Raw genomic sequence first — 23,648 nt, 5'->3', positions numbered from 1 at the left:
TCTGGAGTCTCCGCTGCAATATCCATGCAGTAAGTCTCTCGGAGCACAAGGCAGTGTCATTAGTACGTAACATCATCTTCATCCATGGTGTTTTGGGGATGTCTACTGTATACAACGTATATGGGATCGGGCCAAGCACCTACCCTTGTGATAAGCCAGAGGCGATGGGACGATGTGATGACACTCTGTCAGCAGCACATGCAAAGTACATGCATGCAGATGCGCAGTAGTCTCACATGTGATACAAAGACTCCATGTGTTACCAACTCATACAGTAATCCTTCATACAACATGGTGTCGTAATCTCTGGCAACATTTAGAAGCAGGGCTCAAGTCGTGGTGGTTGAAGGCCTTCATTGCATCCTATGGGTTGTAGAATTCCGTTTCTGGAATCAGAACTGGACATATGGTAAAATTATTTTTGGCTTCCATACGCTCTAGGAAGCTTTACAGGAAGAGATGTTCGAACGCATTTGGTACTCCAGAGAGTAGGCTTATCAGTCGATAGCTTTGGAGGAAATGGACGTCTTTCACAGGGTTGGGGATGGTTATGATCTCTGCGTGCTTCCATGTTGCAGGGCAGTTGCCAGTCCTCATTAATGCATTGAAAAGGGCCGCCAATTGATCAATAGCTGACTGTGGCCAGTGGAGAAGCAAAGTGTTGGGAATGAGGTCCATTCCTCCAGCCTAGGCAGTGAAGCTGGCATTGGACTTCTCAATAGTAATTAGTTCTAATCCTTGTTCATCCACGTGAGCTTCCAAGAATCTTGGCAGCCTTTCGTTCACCGGATAATCCACTGGCCCGAAGTTGTTCGCAAAGGCATCCGCCAAGGCATCGGTTCTTGCACTGGGTTTCCCATATGACGTGGAAGAATCCCTATTGTTTTGTGGAGGATGTGTCGTGTCTCCTTCAAGGCGGAGACTCCGAAGAGTTTTAGGGTGGAGCTCTGTTGGCCAACGTTTGGTTCCTGTGGTCACTAATTTTGATGCTATTTCTTGGCGGATGCGGTTGAGCAGTTGTTTCGTTGCAGCATTCATACTAAGCCGCTATTCCCGACAAATCCTATTCTTTTTGGTAACTGCGGTGCGCGACTGGGGTGGCAGTTGACGCGAATGTAATTGCATCTCCATCGACGGTGAGACCTCGCTGACGGCGTCCAAGATACTGCTTGAAAAATAATGCAGTGCTGTATCAATTTCTCCCTCCGTTGGGTCAGGAAAATTGCAAGATTCGTAGAGAGATGTTCTTGAAATAGGTTCCAGTTGGTGTGCTTTGTGTCAGTGCCCCTCCCTGGGATGAAGGTGACTCTGTCCTTAAGACGAAAAATTACAGGTAAATAGTCCGCTAAGATGGCTTTCTTTGCTTCCGCTGTGATAACCTGTGGAAGCCCTTGGACTACTCATACATCGAGACTTGTTCTCGAGACGGCTATTGGCTCAACGGGACTAACAATAGTTGCTTTCCGCACGTCACGCAATAATCTCTAGTCATCAGCGTTCGTGAGCCTTGAATTTTACGCAGTATTTTTGGCACTGAAATCCCCTACGATAAAAACCATATCTGGTCGATAATAACGTCGCGAAATTGTTGTTCTCGAGTATGCCCCGTGGCAGCCTTTGTCTCGCTATTAAGGTTGTTCGACAGCAGTAGCGGTTGTTTCAACAGTCTTCGGGACCACTAAGTGCAGCTGGTGATGTTGGAGGGTGCGGTGTATGTGGCAAGCAGTACCACCACCAGCCTTGAGTCGGCAGTTTGATAACAATAGTAGTTGGTGACTTGCACTTTGGTGCCCGACTTCAAGTGTATATCTCCCACGAGGACAACTCGATGGTCTCTTTACGATGGATTCGTCTGAACTCTCCTTGATGTCTATGGATGCCGTTTGTGTTCCACGTACTCACTCTCAGATCTACTCTTTCAGTGTCCATGTTGTGCTTGACTGGGTTGTTGGTGAGCGGTCTGGATCTCTTTCAGTAGTGCAGCTGTGATGAGTAGAGACAATTCCTTCATGGTGGCGAGCACAGTTTTAAGAGTTTTCATTTAACGAATTCAGTGGCATTATTTTTCAGTACACCCTCGATGTATGAGGTAACAAGCGAAGTCGATCGGGCATTGAATGTAACTTTAAGAGGGGAATTGACCTCTCTGAAAATGAGGAAAGGGAGGTTATTAGAGACGATTGACGTCCCAGTTAGACAATGTAAACTAAACTGCTCACGGCACACGTGCGGTAGCGGAGCATTAATTTGGTTATCGTTTTTCTATGTTGTTTTATAAGGAGGATAACAGCTTTCTCATCAATAGTACATTTACCCTGCATAAGTGCAGGGCGGGACTGCTACGGTCGCAGGTTCGAATCCTGCCTCGGGCATGGGTGTGTGTGATGTCCTTAGGTTAGTTAGGTTTAAGTAGTTCTAAGTTCTAGGGGACTTATGACCTAAGATGTTGAGTCCCATAGTGCTCAGAGCCATTTGAACCATTTAAGTGCAGGTGGGTAGTTGAGTGTCTCTGTCTGCTACTTTTTTTGTTCAGTTTTCTGCGAACTGTGACCGATACAGATTTGACAGCATCAATTGATACATCAGGTATCAATGGCAATACGCATCATCGCTTTAATGTTTCTTGGTCAGTTAATCACAGGAGCTGAATCACCGAAGCCACATTTGCATTTCCCACATTGAAAATGAAATTATTGGGTTTTCATTCGGAAATGACGCTCGCCATATAAACTGGTTACTTCTTTTTGCATTACTTTTTCAGCCAAGTACCTAGAACATTCAGTGAATGTCTGGGGCCAATGCTATCCGTGTGAAAAGTAGTTGAATGTTATCAGTTCGTTGTCTACTGGGAAAGATCGTGGAACTGATGATGATGAATCCTCAGCGAATTTCTAATCTGATTTATTGATTTCGTAAAATTATGTTTCTAGAATTTTTCAGACGCCCGTACTGTTGTATCAGAACCGATCTCAAAATAATTTTTGTTCTTTTTTTTGGTCCTACCTACTTGTAGTGCGTGATTAAAACATAATGTTAGAAATGAGATAATACTTTCTAACATTCTCATGTCGTCTCTTTTATTTTCAGCTGTTGCGGGCCGCTACGGCGTATTATATTCTGAGCCACCCGTAACTTTCAAGGCAGACCACCCGTTCGTGTTCCTGATACTGGACCAGCAGACACACACTGTGTTGTTTGCAGGTCGCTATTCAACTCCTGCTCCATGATGTCTACCAGACGAAGATTTCTGTGTAATTTATTTTAATCTCTCAAAAGATGTATTCTATGAAAAATAAACATCTGCTTGTCCATGATGTATAATTCTTCCTACACATGAAATGAAATGCAGAACAGAAGATCATTACTTTTTCCTTGATACTCAAGTTGAACGCTACAAATTTTGTAATCAAATATGTGGATAATTAATTTCACAGAAAATTGAAGAAGCTCATAGTAAAATTTGTCTGTTGAAATAATATTTTAGGAACTATTTAAGTCATAAACGGCTTGCAAGATGCCATGACTTTTTTTTTTTACTGTCAGGTTAAATGCGTCCACCACGACTTGATCTCCCGGGCCATCCTCTACATCTCAGAGTAGCACTTACATCTAGCGTCCTCAATTGCCTGTTGGATGTGTTCCGATCTCTGCACTCCCTTACAATTTTCGACCACTAAGACATCCTCTTGCTGCTGAAGTAATTTCCCGAGGTCCGAACAACCGTTCCATCATCGTGTCTCTTCTTCTAATTAGTTTCTTCTTCTATTCTAATCCTCACTCACTTCTAACATGTCAGCTTAATTCTCAGCACTCTCTTGTAACGTCACATCTCCAACGCTTCGATTCTGTTATTTCTTCATTTCCTTTTGCCTGTGGATGCCCTTTTTTGTCTGTGCAAACATGTTTCTTCCGTCCTCTTTGTCCGTCACGTAATATTTTGCTTCCTATACAGTGGAATTCTCTCATTTCGCCTATTTCATGTTCCACAGACTAACGTTTTAGTTGATCACTAACGACGTTTATCCTACATATTGCCGTCATCTTTCTTTAGTTTTCTGGCAGTCTATAGTATTTGCTCAGAAGTATTAATTACGTTGAGTAGTTATTGTAATTATTCCTCGTTTCAAAGAAAACAGCAGTCGTATCAATGATTTTCATTGCTGATATATTTTCGACCAGAATTTTAACGCCATTTCTGAATGCATCCATTAATGCCGCTATACCTCGTAGACGTGTAGGATAAATTTTAGTGGGGAAGGACTGTATACCTGTCTGATGCCCTAGTGAGGGCCTCTATCTTGGCCTTACATTCCTGTTATTGCCTCCTGGTCCTTGTGTACATTGCATACACAAGTCTTGCTTTCTTTTTCAAGAGCAACGCCGTAACTGCCTCTGGTGGCTTCACCTCTAAAACTCTTCCTTACGTTATGCTCCAGAGCTTCGCTATATTGTAGGAAAGGCATTTTTATGCAACCGAAAATATGGTAGTTTATTCTGCTGTTACTGATATCCACGTAGCCTCGTCATGCTGGAGACTTTACAACTCAAGTGGTATTGTTCATGTTCGTTTGTTTTGGTGTAGCGCCCAGAAACAACTAAGGTCATAGGCACCCATGTCGGAACTGTAGAAAACCAAGAGGAAAAAGGAATTAAACGTGACTACTCGCTAAGCCCAACCGACGGAAGGAAAGACAGCTAAAAACAGGGACTTTGATGATGATGTTTGGTTTTTTGGGCGCTCAACTGCATTGCTGACTCCAATCTCGCCACTTTCAGTAATGATGATGAAATTATGAGGACAACACAGACACCCAGTCATCTCGCGCCGGTGAAAATCCTTAGGCCCGCCGGGAATCGAACCCGGGACTCCATGTTCGGGAAGCGAGAACGCGACCGTGAGACCACGAACTGCGGACTGGAACTTTGAGGAAGGTCCATAACATATGCGTGGACACAACGGAGGTCCTGAACTAAAGATTAAATGTCCTTCGCCATACTGCTACGATTGATAAAAAGTAAGATGCGGTCGACAGCCCACACATCTTTCGATAAGTTGCCGATAACTCAGACGGCAACCATAAATTAGAAAGTAAGTGGTTTAAAAAGGGGCATTCCGTCAGGAAACGGTGACCCGTCAGAGGTTGAGGACAATGAGCACAAAGTGGTAGGGGATCACCACTTAACAAATGTCAATGGCTAAAATGACAGTGGCCAATACGCAAACTACCTAAAGTGATCTCGCAGCAAGAGGGCCGAGACGAGGCCGGCCAAGCCGCTGGGAGCAGTTTAATTCCCGAGAGGTTGTTCCCATCTAGGGGGGGCCAGTAGTGATGCCGAAGTGACGCCACCTGCTGTCATACGGCAGCACAGAGGTAATCGGAGGAAATAGAAGAAACAGCGGGCCGAGGAAGGTGGACTGCAGCCTTGGCAGCAACGTCAGCAGCCCCGTTTACCGTCAGACTGACGTGACAGGAACCCACATAAACATCACAGTCGCTACATCAAGAATGAGCAAGTGAAATCTTTCCTGGACCCCCCCGCACTAAGGGATGGACGGTGTACAGCACAGAGAGGCTCTGAATACCACTGAGAGTCGGAGTGGAAGGCGCAATTAAAAAGGCTGTGTCGCCGGATGTACTGCATGGCCTGGTACAGGGTGAAGAACTCCGCTGTCGGTACTGAGCAGAGTTCCGGAAGTCGATACCGAAAACAGTCGGCGTCAACGACGAAGGAACACACGGCACCACTGTCGGTCCGAGAGACATTAGTACACACAAAGGTACTACCACGAAGTTTCGTACGAAGATCGAAAAACATTCAGCGATAGAGCAAGTCGGGAGTAGTGTCCTCAGGAAGCGATTGAAGTCCAAGGTGAACACAGACCGCCGCACGAAGCCAACGTGGTGAAGGGTTCACGGCCATCAGGAAAGTGGCAGGTAGCGTGAAGTTAAGCTGCCGAAGCAAAAGCCGAAAGCGAACTCCGGGAGGCGACAGAAAAGAGGGACGCGCCCCATACTGGCGGTCAAAGGAGTAATCGAAGGAGGAGGCACAGGATGTGTGGCCAGGCATGGCAGACAAACGGCTTATGTATCCGCCGAGGAGAACATCGCGTCGGTATGACAGCGGTAGTTCGGCAACTTCTATATAGACCCTAAATAATGTGAAAGCAGTTGAGCACAGGGTACGACTCGGCATCGACCATCACACAATTTAGAGTCATTAATATGTCAACAAGAAAACTGATGTATTATTTTTTAATATTAATTGTATAAGGAAGCCAACGATTTATATATAATTCGAAAGGTATTTTGTCATAGATGTGCACAAAGAAAAAAATCAAGTGTGTATGTAGCCGTTAGGAGTGTACAACACCCTCATTGGCACTGTAGCGAGAAGGAAGTGCTTCTCTGGGCGGTATCAGTAACCTGGTGTCTGGCTGCATCGGCAAGTCCCTCGTAGCACAGTAGCGGCGCTCAGTCGCCAGGTGCCTTGTGGGTGGTGATACTGCTGAAGTGGAGTGTTTAGGGATGCCACTTGTTAACTGTCTACGACGTTTCTACTACACTTGTTTTAATACAGAAATTGCTTTATCACACACGTCACAGAATCAGCATTTGCAATATGGCGGTTCTGGACTACGCCGTTATATTCGACCCTTTACACACATTAACACAGTTTTCTGACTGTACATAATGATAGACACTGCCCACGACACATGGCGTTCTGATAACTAATAACTTCACTTTCTAGCTTGTTTAAGGGGCTCCGGAAAGGCTCAAAATCATGAAAAGTTCAATTTTTACTTTTTTGCGTTTTCTGAATCTGCAGACTATTACCTTTTAATAGATATATAATTTATTCAATTCCGAAGACTACAACTATTTTTAAATTTTTTTTGAAATGTGTTCTACATGGACGTGACCCACTGTGGCGCTGTTAAACTGCTGTCAAATGCTGTTATTATTAACGTCCGTCTTCATCAGGTACATTTTAGTGATGTGAGATAAAGTATGTGTTGTGGCTAACCTGTGATGGTTCAATATATATCGCTGGTGTGATTGTCGATTGTTTCATGTTTATTTACTCTGTCGTTATCTCGAAAATATTCGTAATTAATTCTGTTTCTTGAGTCTCTGTTTTGTTGAAGTATAATAATGAGTAAAAGTAAAGGTATTAGAAATCCTCTGAAGGCTTTTAAGAAAAGGAGAAATGTTGGAAAGCCAAAGGTATGTGTTATTACTGTAAAGAATAAAGACGATAGGTTCTAACATGGTACGAGCGATGCTTGCTTTAGACAAGGAACGCCTTCGGGCTGCAGACAGGGCTGTAAAGAGTCTAGAAATACAAGCAAGAATAAACAGGAGGAGGAACAAGAGGAAGCTGGAGGAGGAGTTTGCAGAGGATGAAGATAATCCATCCTATGGACCTGGAATGCACTAAAAAGTTAATCCAATCTTTGTCGCTCGATTCCCAAAACTTTTATTTTCTCATACTAATTACATGTTTTCTAAGGATCTTCCAAACATATTTGTTTCAAACTTTCAGTAAATGTTACACAGTACCTTCTGCACAATGTAACACAGTCTTTTTCCAAAAAACTGTATATTTTTGAATATATAAATAAAAAATTGCAAAAAAATGTTGTGAATTTTCATTATAATTGAAAAAAATCATCTTTAATAACTGAACTAAAATTTTGTAAAATCCCTGTGTTAAGTTGTAGCCCATATTCAAATAAATAATCTGTAAAAAGTTCAACTTCCTACCTCAAATACTTTGTGAGGAAAGATGTAATTTATAAGCGTTATTTTAACATTGCAAGTATAGGGCGTTCCGGAGCCCCTTCACATCTGAAATACGCACTCGTGACCGTTCTTTTAGAGTCGCCCCGGTTACTCGACCGTGCGTTTTGAGTGGCTTCTCGCGACTGACTCGCCCTGTCTTCCCTAAGGACAAGAGAGACCCCACCTTTCTCCGTCAGCCAATAAGGACACTTTTCTCGTTTCCTATATATACATCCAACCCTTCAGCCAATGTGCGTTCAGATCGCTGATACTAGGCGGTTCTGACGTCACGTTTGCGGACATTGTGACAGAAGTTTGTCTGGTAACACTGTCTCAGATTGTAAGATCTTACTCCCGAATAGTCGGACCTTGTCCTTACTAAGGTTGCACAACATTGCCTCCTATGATTTCATCTCTAATGCTCCTTGCTGACGCTTAATTGTTAAATGTACATGTAGTCTGGCTGCTACTGAGCATTCTCGATCGCATAAATATGCATAATACTTGGCTTAAACACGTGAAGGGAATGCATGTACGCATTACAAGTGGTATGGGAAAGTAGAAACTTTCACACTCATAACACTGATGTTACTGATGTTTCATTCTCTATCACGCATTAAAATCTGCAATACCTGAAAATCGAAAATTGAAGAGCTACAAACCTCTGCCCTGCACACGGATCAAGTATTGGAACAGGTAAATGGTTTGTTTTTTGTTACCCTCTTCCTGTCCTGTGACTGATAGTCGAGGGCTGAATAGGGCAGCGCTTAGTTTGTCTAAACCAACACGTTGAGCGGCCTTCCTCAACTATTTCGATCAATCATACTACTTGAGTCTGGTTACGCCAGTTTGCCTCGGTCAAACTACGTAGCTTCTTAAGATTGTTCTGATTGCCTAAATTCATATTAGGCAGTGGGGTTACATCCATATTAGGATTCCATCTATTGTGGTGGTTGTGGTCCCACATATTCACAGTTCTGCAAATTATTCTGTCGGTATCCAGGATTGTACCTTTTATCCTGGCGCCTTCTTTTATTAAAGTGTGGAGAACTGTAACCGTCTTGAATACGGTCGTATTATACGATAATGCATTGGCATAAGTGGGGTTGTTGTTGTTGTGGTCTTCAGTCCAGAGACTGGTTTGATGCAGCGCTCCATGCTACTCTATCCTGTGCAAGGTTCTTCATCTCCAGTACCTACTGCAACCCACATCCTTCTGAATCTGTTTAGTGCATTCCTCTCTATGATTTTTACCCTCCACGCTGCCCTCCAACGCTAAATTTATGATCCCTTGATGCCTCAGAATTTGCCCTACCAACCGATCCTCTCTTCTAGTCAAGTCGTGCCACAAAACATCTCTTCTCCCCAATTCTATTCAATACCTCCTCATTAGTTATGTGATATGCCCATCTGATCTTCAGCATTCTTCTGTAGCACCACATTTTGAAAGCATCTATTCTCTTCTTGTCTAAACTATTTATCGTCCATGTTTCGCTTCCATACATTGCTACACTCCATACAAATACACTCCTGGAAATGGAAAAAAGAACACATTGACACCGGTGTGTCAGACCCACCATACTTGCTCCGGACACTGCGAGAGGGCTGTACAAGCAATGATCACACGCACGGCACAGCGGACACACCAGGAACCGCGGTGTTGGCCGTCGAATGGCGCTAGCTGCGCAGCATTTGTGCACCGCCGCCGTCAGTTTGCCGTGGCATACGGAGCTCCATCGCAGTCTTTAACACTGGTAGCATGCCGCGACAGCGTGGACGTGAACCGTATGTGCAGTTGACGGACTTTGAGCGAGGGCGTATAGTGGGCATGCGGGAGGCCGGGTGGACGTACCGCCGAATTGCTCAACACGTGGGGCGTGAGGTCTCCACAGTACATCGATGTTGTCGCCAGTGGTCGGCGGAAGGTGCACGTGCCCGTCGACCTGGGACCGGACCGCAGCGACGCACGGATGCACGCCAAGACCGTAGGATCCTACGCAGTGCCGTAGGGGACCGCACCGCCACTTCCCAGCAAATTAGGGACACTGTTGCTCCTGGGGTATCGGCGAGGACCATTCGCAACCGTCTCCATGAAGCTGGGCTACGGTCCCGCACACCGTTAGGCCGTCTTCCGCTCACGCCCCAACATCGTGCAGCCCGCCTCCAGTGGTGTCGCGACAGGCGTGAATGGAGGGACGAATGGAGACGTGTCGTCTTCAGCGATGAGAGTCGCTTCTGCCTTGGTGCCAATGATGGTCGTATGCGTGTTTGGCGCCGTGCAGGTGAGCGCCACAATCAGGACTGCATACGACCGAGGCACACAGGGCCAACACCCGGCATCATGGTGTGGGGAGCGATCTCCTACACTGGCCGTACACCACTGGTGATCGTCGAGGGGACACTGAATAGTGCACGGTACATCCAAACCGTCATCGAACCCATCGTTCTAACATTCCTAGACCGGCAAGGGAACTTGCTGTTCCAACAGGACAATGCACGTCCGCATGTATCCTGTGCCACCCAACGTGCTCTAGAAGGTGTATGTCAACTACCCTGGCCAGCAAGATCTCCGGATCTGTCCCCCATTGAGCATGTTTGGGACTGGATGAAGCGTCGTTTCACGCGGTCTGCACGTCCAGCACGAACGCTGGTCCAACTGAGGCGCCAGGTGGAAATGGCATGGCAAGCCGTTCCACAGGACTACATCCAGCATCTCTACGATCGTCTCCATGGGAGAATAGCAGCCTGCATTGCTGCGAAAGGTGGAAATACACTGTACTAGTGCCGACATTGTGCATGCTCTGTTGCCTGTGTCTATGTGCCTGTGGTTCTGTCAGTGTGATCATGTGATGTATCTGACCCCAGGAATGTGTCAATAAAGTTTCCCCTTCCTGGGACAATGAATTCACGGTGTTCTTATTTCAATTTCCAGGTGTGTACTTTCGGAAACGACTTCCTGACACTTAAATCTATACTCAATGTTAACAAATTTCTCTTCTTCAGAAACGCTTTGCTTACCATTGCCAGTCTACGTTTTATATCCTTTCTAATTCGACCATTATCAGTTATTTTGCTCCCCCAAATAGCAAAACTCTTTTACTACTTTGAGCGGCTTATTTCCTAATCTAATTCCTGCAGCATCACCCGATTTAACTCGACTACATTCCATTATCCTCGTTTTGCTTTTGTTGATGTTCATCTTATATCCTCCTTTCAAGTCACAGTCCATTCCGTTCAACTGCTCTTCCAAGTCCGTTGCTGTCTCTGACAGAATTACAATGTCATCGGCAAACCTTAAAGTTTTTATTTCTTCTCCATAGATTTTAATTCCTACTCCGAATTCTTCTTTTGTTTCCTTTACTGCTTGCTCAATATACAGATTGAATAACATCGGGGACAGGCTACAACCCTGTCTCACTCCCTTCCCAACCGCTGCTTCCCTTTCATGCCCCTCGACTCTTATAACTGTCATCTCGTTTCTGTAAAAATTGTAAATAGCCTTTCGCTCCCTGTATTTTACCTCTGCCACCTTTAGAATTTGAAAGAGTATTTCAGTCAACATTGTCAAAAGCTTTCTCTAAGTCTACAAATGCTAGAAACGTAGTTTGGCCTTTCCTTAATCTATTTTCTAAGAAAAGTCGTAGGGTCAGTATTGCCTCACGTGTTCCAACATTTCTACGGAATCCAAACTGATCTTCCCCGAGGTCGGCTTCTACCAGTTTTTCCATTCGTCTGTAAAGAATTCGTGTTAGTATTTTGCAGCCATGGCTTGTTAAAATGATAGTTCGGTAATTTTCACAGCTGTCAACACCTGCTTTCTTTGGGATTGGAATTATTATATTCTTCTTGAATCTGAGGGTATTTCGCCTGTCTCATACATCTTGCTCACTAGATGGTAGAGTTTTGTCACGACTGGCTCTCCCAAGGCTGTCAGTAGTTCTAATGGAATGTTGTCTACTCCCGGGGCCTTGTTTCGACTTGGGTCTTTCAGTGCTCTATCAAACTCTTCATGCAGTATCATATCCCTATTTCATTTTCGTCTACATTCTCTTCCGTTTCTATAATATTGTCCTCAAGATCATCGCCCTTGTAAGTGGGGTATAAGCACAGATATCTAGAACACTGAAGCTACAAAATACGTCGTGAAAGCCAAAGTTAAACGTTTCAACTACAGCTGGAGTGTCGAGAAGCTGCCAGAATAGCAAGCCACGTGCAGGCGAAGTGAAATCATCATCGCCTCGGAATAACAACACAAGTGAGACAGTTCTTCTACAAAGATTACTCCTGTCCATTGACCACAGCCTGCCTCCATTCCTGGTGGGCACACTTCAATGCCTGTGCACCTCACTCCTAGCTGAGGCCACAGTGTGACACAGCCCATCATTGAACACTCTATGCAAGGCCACTGTGTGATTGTAAGGGGCAGACAAATGAAAGCCGAACACCTGTGACAATGGGACCATGGAATGGTTCCATTCAAAAGTAACCACCCCACACATTAAGACATTTATCCTATAGGGAGATTAAAAGATCAGTTCCTGTTTTGTGGACTGTGATCGGCCGCTGACGGATCCATAGCCACCCTTACAATTTCTCATCCGACAGAATCTGATAATCACGCACGTGGTCGTCAAAGGCCTGAAAATCGCACGGTGGAGGTCCGGGCTGTACAGGGTTTATTTCAACGTTCCTAATCAAATCACTGAAGCGTAATCTTAGTCTGATTGGCAGTGTGGATGTGGGCGTTATCGTGCAATATGATGCTTCCTTTGTTCCTCGAATTGCTAGAGTGTGGAAACACAATCAGTGCGCAGCGCTGCGAAGACACTCTGCTGCAAATAAAGTCAAAGCGCTCAGGAATGCTGTTGGACAGAATCATCCTGTTGCACGATAATGCCCCCCTCAACAACGCCAATCTGAAGAAGGCTACGCTTCAGTGAATTGAGTGGGAAACACAGCAACATCCCCTCACAGAGCGGATCTTTCACAGTGTGATTTGCGGATCTTTCACAGTGTGATTTTCACATCTTTAACAACGTGAAGAAAGACATCTGTGGACGTCGGTTTCAGACGGATGAGGAAGTGCAAGAGTAGGTGCGTTTGTGGATCCGTCAGCGGCTCTGGCGTTAGGAACTAGCTTATTCTGTATAAGAAATATTAGTAAATAATAATAGTGGTGCTGTCACTGTTGGTAGGTAATATTTACTGGCAAAATGAAACTTGACACCAGACTGTGTACTTACGGCTGTCCTGTGTGGCCGTTTTTTAGCATGACTTGAAAAGAAACAGAGATTATTAATTGATCACCGATGCGTCGGTTCTTTATTGTGTTCAGGAGACGTACGGACTGATGCGCGAATAATTGACCTTTTGCCCCGGATTGCCTTCCCGCATTCAGAATCTTCGATGAAACTACCTAAGGGATCTATTTGAATATAAAAATGGAAATGAAAGCAAATTAGTGGAATTTCGTAAGAGAAAGATTAATAGATCGGAAGTTGAACACATTAGTGGTCTCCCAAACACTATCGAGACACCGCGATAAAGAGCGAACCTGTAACAAAGCTCATATACAATTTGAACATCATTTTTGGTTAGTGAAACAAAAGAATAAGAAGAAAATTATTGCATCGTAAAATATTAATATATTTTGAACAAACTGACTTCAAACTTCTAGACATTGACAAATACACAATAAACACTTGACTTACTTCTGATATATCTTTCGTACACGGCACAATCGAGTAATCGCTGCTTTCTCAGTCCGTTTCTTCTTAAAAATTAAATCACCTTGCGTGCGCATAAGTACATCATATCTTCACCCGAGTTACCGAAATGTTTGTTCATCGTTTGTCCGCAAGCTCGTGGTCGTGCGGTAGCGTTCTCGCTTCTCACGCCCGGGTTCCCGGGTTCGATTGCCGGCACGGTAGCTCAGCGTGTTCGTTCAGAGGGGTAGGTGCCCTCTGTAATAAAAAAAACTGAGTTAATCGATCATCAACTAACTTAAACGGATGTGATACGACGTCCGCCCCGAGCAGATACAACGAACGAAATCGAACAAAATGAGTAAAAAAAAAAAAGAGAGATTCCCGGCGGGGTCAGGGATTTTCTCTGCCTCGTGATGACTGGGTGTTGTGTGACGTCCTTAGGTTAGTTAGGTTTAAGTAGTTATAAGTTCTAGGGGAGTAATGACCATAGATGTTATAGTGCTCAGAGCCATTTTTTTGTTCATCGTTTCACCTATTTTTTACACAAAATAAAAATACAACTTGCAGCAATGCTATGTAGTACGTCTTAACATACCGGCGACCAAAAGTACAAGGGATAATGAAGTCTCTAGAATATTTATTAACAAAAGATAGATTGTTCTTTCTTCTGTTTCGCAGCTTCTTGCTATCATGCGCTGCGGCAATGGTTTTAAATATCTGTGCCCAGCGGGTCATGGTGTTTATTTAGAGTATTTAAATGATGGACGCGCGTCTTGGTATAGGAGCACATTAAAAAATATTTCGTCTCTTTACTCTCGTGCTGTGATGCTTAGCATCTTTACCAACTACAGCTCGTTGGCTGTCCTTTTTTTTATGACAAATATCTCGTATGCAAAGTATCTGAAATCCAATAATATTATACGGCCGATCGCTTTCTGCGAAACAGGAATCGATCGTTTCGTCTCCCTGTGGGATAAATGTCTTGACGAATGTCGTGATTACGCTTGAATGGAACCGTACCACGGCCCCGCTGTGACGGATGACGAGTTTCCGCGTGACTGCCCCTCGTATTGTAGTGCCGTTTACGGTGTCAGTGAGAGCACCCTGTTTGCCTACTCCCCTGGGTTGTCAGCGCCCGAGGCAGCGTGGACGACACCGGCCGAGCTGCAGCAAGCGATCAGTGACGTCACGGACAATGAGTCAGTGCTTCCACCACGGAGGCGACCGAGACGACGCGGCGCGCTCGGGCGTCAGTGCATTTCGTTGTGGCGAAAGCCACTTCTGCTCGCCGTTACTGCTGGCGGCCATGAATGGTGACAACTGCATGTTTTGGCACAATACACTGAAGAGCCAAAGAAATTGGTACACCCACCTAATACAGGGTGGCCCATTGATCGTGACCGGGCCAAATATCTCAACGAAATAAGCGTCAAACGAAAAAACTACAAAGAACGAAACTTGTCTAGCTTGAAGGGGGAAACCAGATGGCGCTATGATTGGCCCGCTAGATGGCGCTGCCATAGGTCAAACGGATATATACTGCGTTTTTTTTAAATAGGCACACCCATTTTTTATTAATACTCGTGCAGTACGTAAACAAATACGAACGTTTTAGTCGGACCACTTTTTTCGGTTTGTGATAGATGGCGCTGTAACAGTCACAAACGCATGGCTGACAATTTTAGACGAACAGTTGGTAACAGGAAGGTTTTCTAAATTAAAATACAGAACGTAGGTACGTTTGAACATTTAATTTCCCTTGTTCCAATGTGATTCATGTACCTTTGTGAACTTATCATTTCTGAGAACGCAAGCTGTTACAGCCTGGTTACCTGTAAATACCACATTAATGCATTTAATGCTCAAAATAATGTCCGTCTACCTCAATGCATTTGGCAACACGTGTAACGACATTCCTCTCAACAGCGAGTAGTTCGCCTTCCGTAATGTTAGCACATACAGTGACAATGCGCTGACGCATGTTGTCAGACGTTGTCGGTGGATTACGATAGCAAATATCCCTCAACTTTCCCCACAGAAACAAATCCGGGGACGTCAGATCCAGTGAAAGTGCGGGCCAAGATATGGTGCTTCGACGACCAATCCACCTGTAATGAAATACGCTACTCAATACCGCTTCAACCGCATGCGAGCTATGTGCCTGACATCCATCATGTTGGAAGTACATCGCCATCCTGTCATGCAGTGAAACATCTTGTAGTAAAATCGGTAGAACATTACGTAGGAAATCAGCATACATTGCACCATTTAGAGTGCCATCGATAAAATAGGGGCCAATTATCCTTCCTCCCATAATGCCGCCAAGGTCGCTGATGTTCCACTTGTCGCAGCCATCGTGGATTTTCCGTACCCCAATAGTGCATATTATGTCGGTTTACGTTACCGCTATTGGTGAATGAGGCTTCGTCGCTTAATAGAACGAGTGTAAAAAATCTATCATCGTCCCGTAATCCGAACGGTTCTAGGCGCTACAGTCTGGAACCGCGCGACCGCTACGGTCGCAGGTTCAAATCCTGCCTCGGGCATGGATGTGTGTGATGTCCTTAGGTTAGTTAGGTTTAAGTAGTTCTAAGTTCTAGGGGACTGATGACCTCAGAAGTTAAGTCCCATAGTGCTCAGAGCCATTTTGGACCATTTTTTTCGTCCCGTAATTTCTCTTGTGCCCAGTGGCAGAACTGTACACGACATTCAAAGTCGTCGCCATGTAATTCCTGGTGCATAGAAATACGGTACGGATGCAATCGATGTTGATGTAGCATTCTCGACACCGACGTTTTTGAGATTCCCGATTCTAGCGCAATTTGTCTGCTACTGATGTGCGGATTAGCCGCGACTGCAAAACATTCATATTTCTTTACGTACTACACGAATATATAATAAAAATGGGGTCTCCTATTTAAAAAACGCAGTTGATATCCGTTTGACCTATGGCAGCGCCATCTAGAGGGCCAACCATAGCGCCATCTGGTTTCCCCCTTCAAGCTAGACGAGTTTCGTTCTCCGTAGTTTTTTCGTATTCAATGGACCACGCTGTATAGCGTAGGGTTCCCGCGAGCGCGCAGAATGCCGCAACACGACGTGACATCGACTCTACCAATGTCTGAAGTAGTTCTGGAGGGAACTGACACCATGAATCCTACAGGGCTTTCCATAAACCCCTAAGAGTACGAGGGGGTGGAGATCTCTTCTGAACAGCACGTTGAAAGGCGTCCCAGATACGCTCAATAATAATCATGTCTGGGGAGCTAGATGGCAAGCGGAAGTGTTTAAACTCAGAAGAGTGTTCCTGGAGCCACTCTGTAGCAATTGTGGACGTGGGGGCAGTCTCATTGTCCTGCTGGAATTGTCCAAGTCCGTCGGAATGCACAATGGACATAAATGGATGGAAGTGATCAGATAGGATGCTTACGTACTTGTCACCTGTCAGAATCGTATCTAGACTTATCAGGGGTCCCATATCACTCCAACAGTACACCCCCCACACCATTACAGAACCTCCACCAGCTTGAACAGTCCCCTGCTGACATGCAGGGTCCATAGATTCATGAAGTTGTCTCCGTATCAGCACACATCCATCCTCTCGATACAATTTGAAACGAGACTCGACCGACAGGGGAACATACCGCGCTGGACAGCCGAGCGGTCTAGGCGCCTTGTCACGGTTCGCGCGGGTCCCTCCGTTGGAGGTTCGAGTTCTCCCTCGGGCATGGGTGTGAGGGTTGTCCTTAGCGTAACTTAAGTTAGATTAAGTAGTGTGTAAGGGGAGGGACCGTTGACCTCATCAGTTTGGTCCCACAAATTTCCAAATTTTGGGGCAACAAGGTTTCCAGTCATCGACAGTCCAATGTCGGAGTTAACAGGCCCAGGCGAGGCATAAAGGTTTGAGTCGTGCAGTCATAAAGGGTACACGAGTGGACCTTCGGTTCCGAAAGCCCATATCGATGATGCTTCGTTGAGTGATTCGCACAGTGACACTTGTTGATGGCCCAGTATTGAAATCTGCAGCAATTTGCAGAAGGGTTGTAGTTTTGTCACGCTGAACGATTCTCTTCAGTCTTTGGTCCCCTTCTTGCAGGATCTTCTTCCGGTCACACCGATGTCGGATATTTGATGTTTTACCAGATTCCTGATATGCACGGTACACTCGTGAAATGATCTTACGGGAAAATTCCGACTTCATCGCTACCTGGGAGATGCTGCATCCCATCGCTCGAGCGCCGACTATAACACCACGTTCAAACTCTGTTAAACCTTGATAAACTGCCACTGTAGCAGAGGTAAGCGGCCTTACAACTGCAGCAGACACTTTTTGTCTCATATAGGCGATGACGACCGCAGCGCCATATTCTGCGCCAGTTTCTTTGGCGCTTCAGTCCATATTTTCGTTCGGTTAAGGATGCTTTAACAGTGCTATCGGGCGCCGAAGAGGCTATCTCACATGGAACCCATGCTCGCCCATGGCCACACGGCTACAGTCCTGCCAGATCCCGACATCGACAACGTAACACCCTCACCTAAGGTAGAGACAGACGCCCTGAGATCTCAGCACTATGAAGTTATCTCAATTGAAGGTGTGTAATGCTAGTGACATGATTCGTCATTACGACTGCGACAGATGGAGCAACGAGCTGCAGCTTGCTGTCAGTATAATAAGAAATCAGTAGTGACTAGGACAAGCTGATTAAATGCAGCACTGTAGGACACTATGATGTCCGCACAACTTATGCCAGGGCCATGCGTGGACCAAGGAGTTTCCCAGACACAATGGCAACCGCTTTTGTAAAAATAATGGTCTTGGGCTGAACACTAAAAACGGCAGAAAATCGGCAATATGTTCGATTTATGTCACCGATCTCTATGCGTGCCAGTTGGGCTACAATAAATTCATGTGTGCCACCGCACAAGAAATTTTAATCACTAATACATGGTGTAAAGAGCTTATTGTTCCAAACAAAACTTTATGAATTACTCTTGTCTCAATACTCATAATTAGGCAATTTACTAGAAATACAATAAACGTCATAAAAAATCTCATGCGCTGACACCTTGGTCTGGGGATACCGTTCTTGAATAGTAATCAAAACGTCCTTGTGTATGGGGTACGATCTAAGCCACTGTTAAAATTTTGAGTGAAAATCATCAGTAATGGCGGCCGAAAACTTCCAGTATAGGGAGATAAACTCGTTCTGTCAATAGCCTTTTCGAATGTGGCGGAAGAGCGCAGAGAGATTCGGGCCATTTTCTACCGCTAGAAGTGAGAGACCGACCCTACAAGGGTCATGAGGACGCAGAAGGTAATGTATTAACATGGTTCAAATGGCTCTGAGCACTATGAGACTTAACTTCTGAGATCATCAGTCCCCTAGAACTTAGAACTACTTAAACCTAACTAACCTAAGGACATCACACACATCCATGCCCGAGGTAGGATTCGAACCTGCGACTGTAGCGGTCGCGCGATTCCAGGCTGTAGCGCCTAGAACCGCTCGGCCACCGCAGCCGGCGGTAATGTATTAAAGACAAACAATGTGTATCCGCAGGAAATTTAGCCTGCAATTGAAAAAGATTCCAGATTAGCCCTGATTCGTGTCTATGTGAGAGCGCTGCCAAGGGGGAGATGAACATGAGAGGCAGACTGAAGTTCCCTGACGCTGTAAATACTGCGACAATGAATACTACAGGAGACTGATTAGATCCTGAGTAATGGGCATCTCTAAAAAAGGGAAACAGGGAATTTGTACAAACCAATAAGGTATAAGAAAAGTAACTGCGAAGAAAAATGGGGTAACAGTACAACAATACTGAAAGACTACAAATACAACGCATTACCGTTTCTACCACAGTTAGGGAACCTGATGACATTCTTAACAGCTTCCAGTCCTCTCAGAATGTGTAGTTACAGGTGTTGAACGGTTTTCAAGGGAATCCCATACCATTCTTACTGACAAATAGTGGCAAATTAAGGTGAACCAGTTCTGGACGAATGCCAGATGTGTGAACAGGGTCCCTGTCACCTTGGAACACAGCGTCACCACTGGGGAGTGGACACTGGACCAAGGGATGGACCCGATCAGACAGATGGTCATGTAATCCATGGAAGTAATGCGACCTTGGAGAGTATACATGGGGCTCGTGTAATACCATGATATGGCTGTCCAAATCATAACCGAAAGTCTAGTCTCCCTATTTTTAGTTAGAGTCCTCTTCAGTGAGCGTTGCCATGATCACCCACCACACACTTTCTTCCGCTTTGTGACTTAGCGGATGATGTTTCTTTTTCTGTTTTGCCTGTGTGCGGTACAAATCTTTGATGCGGTGCCTCTTGAAACAGCAAACAAGTCGTCTATCTTGGGTACGGAAGCATTCACCATACGAGCACCAACAATTTGACCCCGTCTGAATTCACTTTGCTCCGACATAATGCTCCCACGACTACAGAGAACGCTGTTCTGACACCAACTGACACTTTCAACGTGTTTAAGTAGGCTGTTTAGGTTTTTATGTTGGTAAAGCCACGTAGTGCTCTATATGAAAATCAATGACTGTGCTGCGTGCAGTCTGTGGCTGGTTTGCATTGTTGGAATTTGCTATTGTAGTGTTGGACAGTTGGCTGTTAACAGCGCGTAGCGTTGTGCAGTTGGAGGTGAGCCGCCAGCAGTGGTGGATGTGGGGAGTGAGATGGTGGAGTTTTGAGAGCGGATGATCTGGACGTGTGTCCATCAGAGAGAGTAAATTTGTAAGACTGGATGTCATTAACTGATATATATATATATATATATATATATATATATATATATATATATATATATATAATGACTTTTGAACACTATTAAGGTAAATAAATTGTTTGTTCTGAATCAAAATCTTTCATTTGATTAGTATGCCTATCAGTAGTTAATGCCTTCAATAGTTGGAATCTTTTATTTACCTGGCAGTATTGGCGCTCGCTGTTTTCCAGTAGTTTGAGTAGCGAAGATTTTTGTGAGGTAAGTGTTTCATGAAAGGTATAGGTTATAGTTAGTCAGGGCCATTCTTATGTAGGGATTATTAAAAGTCATATTGCGTTGCGCTAAAAATATTGTGTGTCAGTTTAAGCACAGTCATTTATATTTTTTCTAAGGAGACGTTTCATACCTGTTGACGTCATTGCACAGTTTGCGTTCGTGGTCAACGTAGGATCTACTAGCATCTACATTTATGTTCCAGCATGCATTTCTCGTGTAGCTTCCATATACACCACTGGCCATTAAAATTGTTACACCACGTGCTACCGACGCGAAATTTAACCGACAGGAAGAAGATGCTGTGATATGCAAATGATTAGCTTTTCAGAGCATTCACACAAGGTTGGCGCCGGTGGCGACACCTACAACGTGCTGACATGAGGAAAGTTTCCAACCGATTTCTCATACACAAACAGCAGTTGACCGGCGTTGCCTGGTGAAACATTGTAGTGATGCCTCGTGTAAGGAGAAGAAATGCGTACCATTTACGTTTCCGACTTTGATAAAGGTCGGATTGTAGCCTATCGCGATTGTGGTTTATCGTATCGCGACATTTCTGCTCACGTTGGTCGAGATCCAATGACTGTTGGCAGAATATGGAATCTGTGGGTTCAGGTGAGTAATACGGAATGCCGTGCTGGATCCAAACGGCCTCGTATCACTACCAGTCGAGATGACAGGCATCTTATCCGCATGGCTGTAACGGATCGTGCAGCCACGTCTCGATCCCAGAGTCAACAGATGGGGACGTTTGCAAGACGACAATCATCTGCACGGACAGTTCGACGACGTTTGCAGCATCATGGACTATCAGCTCGGAGACCATGGCTGCGGTTACCCTTGACGCTGCATCACAGACGGGAGCGCCTGCGATGGTGTACTCGACGACGAAGCTGGGTGCACGAATGGCAAAACGTCATTTCTTCGGATGAATCCGGATTCTGTTTACAGCATCATGGTGGTCGCATCCGTGTCTGGTGATATCGCGGTGAACGTACATTGGAAGCGTGTATTCGTCATCGCCATACTGGCGCATCACCCGGCGTGATGGTATGGGATGCCATTCGTTACACGTCTCGGTCACTTCTTGTTCGCATTGACGGCTCTTTGAACAGTGGACGTTACATTTCAGATGTGTTCCGACCTGTGGCTCTACTCTTCTTTCGATCCCTGCGATACACTACATTTCAGCAGGGTAATGCACGACCGCATGTTGCATGTCCTGTACGGGCCTTTCTAGACACAGAAAATGTTTGACTGCTGCCCTGGCCAGCACATTCTCCAGATCTCTCACCAATCGAAAACGTCTGATCAATGGTGGCCGAGCAACTGGCTCGTCACAACACGCCAATCACTACTCTTGATGAACTGTGGTATCGTGTTGAAGCTACATGGGCAGCTGTACCTGTACACGCCATCCAAGCTCTGTTTGACTCAATGGCCAGGCGTATCAAGGCCGTAATTACGGCCAGAGGTAGTTGTTCTGGGTACTGATTTTGCAGGATCTATGCACCCAAATCGCGTGAAAATGCAATCACATGTCAGTTCTAGTATAATATATTTGTCCAATGAATACCCGTTTGTCATCTGCATTTCTTCTTGGTGTAGCAATTTTAATAGCCACTACTGTATTTGTCTGGCCCCTGTACCTCAACTGATCGAAGAAGCAAGAAAGTATAAAAATGTTCAGGAACAGGTCTACGTACAGCAATGTAAGTTACTTAGAAATGAAATAAATAGGAATTCAGGGATGGTAAGATACATCGTTGTAGGAGACACAAGAAGAAATCGGAAAAGTAACGTTCTTCAGAAGGTCAGATTCAGCATGTAACTATTGCTGAAATCAAAAGCAATTAAATCAACATTAAGAGTATATTAGGAGTTCCGCAGTTAAACGCAGAGGAGAAAGCAGGTATCGGAGAAGAAAATATTGAACTCCACGAACACAGGAGCCATCTGCTGATGTGAAAGAAGAAGAAACAGATGTTGATTTAGGAGATATAGGATATCCTTTCTCAGAGTTAGGCAGAGCTTTGGAAGCCTTTCGACAAAATTAGACAGAAAACATAGGTAGCATTCCTTCGGAACTTCTAGAATCCTTGGGGCAAGAGGTAACAATACGTTTACTCCACGTAGTGTGTAGAATACAATAGCAACAACGAAACAAACAAACATTCCAAATTCAAACACACGCGAAATACCCAAGTTTGGTGATCTTTTACAGAAGCTCGAAATTTAACGCGGACATCAAAGCGAGATGCTTATAACAGTTTCCACAACTAAACTTTGTCTCGAAACCTGGCAGAAAATCCAAAGAGATTCTGGTGGTATGTGAAGTACGTTAGTGGCAAGAAACAATCAATACCTTCTCTTCGCTATAGCAATGGAGATAATATCGAAGATAGTGCTGCCAAAGCAGTTACTAAACACAGCCTTCCGAAATGCCTTCACAAAAGAAGACGAAGTAAATATTCCAGAATTCGACTCTAGAACAGCTGTCAACATGAGTAACGTAGAAGTAAATATCCTCGGAGTAGTGAAGCAACTTAAGTTACTTAATAAAAGCAAGTCTTCTGGTCCAGACTGTACACTAATTAGGCTCCTTTCGGAGTATGCTGATGTATTAGCTCCATACTTAACAATCATATACAACCGTTCGCCCAACGAAAGATCCGTACCCAATGACTGGAAAGTTGCACAGGTCCATCCAAAATATTCAAGGAAGGTAGTAGGATTAATCCACTAAATTACATGCCCATATCGTTAACGTTGATATGCAGCAGGATTTTGGAACATATATTGTGTTCAAACATTATGAATTACCTCGAAGAAAACTGTCTGTTGACACACAGTCAGCATGGGTTTAGAAAACATTGTTCCTGTTAAACACAACTAGCTCTTTATTCACATGAAGTGTTGAGTGATGTTGACATGGGATTTCAGATCGATTCAGTATTTCTGGATTTCCGGAAGGCTTTTGACTCTGTACCACACAAGCGGCTCGTAGTGAAATTGCGTGCTTATGGAATATCGTCTCAGTTATGTGACTGGATTTGTGATTTCCAGTCAGAGAGGTCACAGTTCGTAGTAAATGACAGTAAGACATCGAGTAAACAGAAGTGATTTCTGGC

The 23,648-nt window shown here is 44.7% G+C and overlaps 1 protein-coding gene across 1 annotated transcript in view; it reads left to right on the top strand.

Annotated features, from left to right (window-relative positions):
- The window catches only part of LOC126162934 (serpin B3-like), a 56,526-nt gene extending 53,215 nt beyond the window's left edge, over positions 1-3,311 (top strand). The window contains exon 8 of the mRNA XM_049919757.1: positions 3,088-3,311. Coding sequence (XP_049775714.1) covers positions 3,088-3,227 — 140 coding nt within the window. The 3' untranslated portion in view covers positions 3,228-3,311. The remainder of the gene's footprint in view (positions 1-3,087) is intronic.
- Positions 3,312-23,648: the final 20,337 nt, after the last annotated feature.

Source organism: Schistocerca cancellata, chromosome 2 (genome assembly GCF_023864275.1).
Source record: "Schistocerca cancellata isolate TAMUIC-IGC-003103 chromosome 2, iqSchCanc2.1, whole genome shotgun sequence".
Taxonomy (NCBI): Eukaryota; Metazoa; Arthropoda; class Insecta; order Orthoptera; family Acrididae; genus Schistocerca; species Schistocerca cancellata.
Note: the sequence above shows the minus strand (reverse complement) of the source record. Positions and strands in the feature narration are given on the sequence as shown.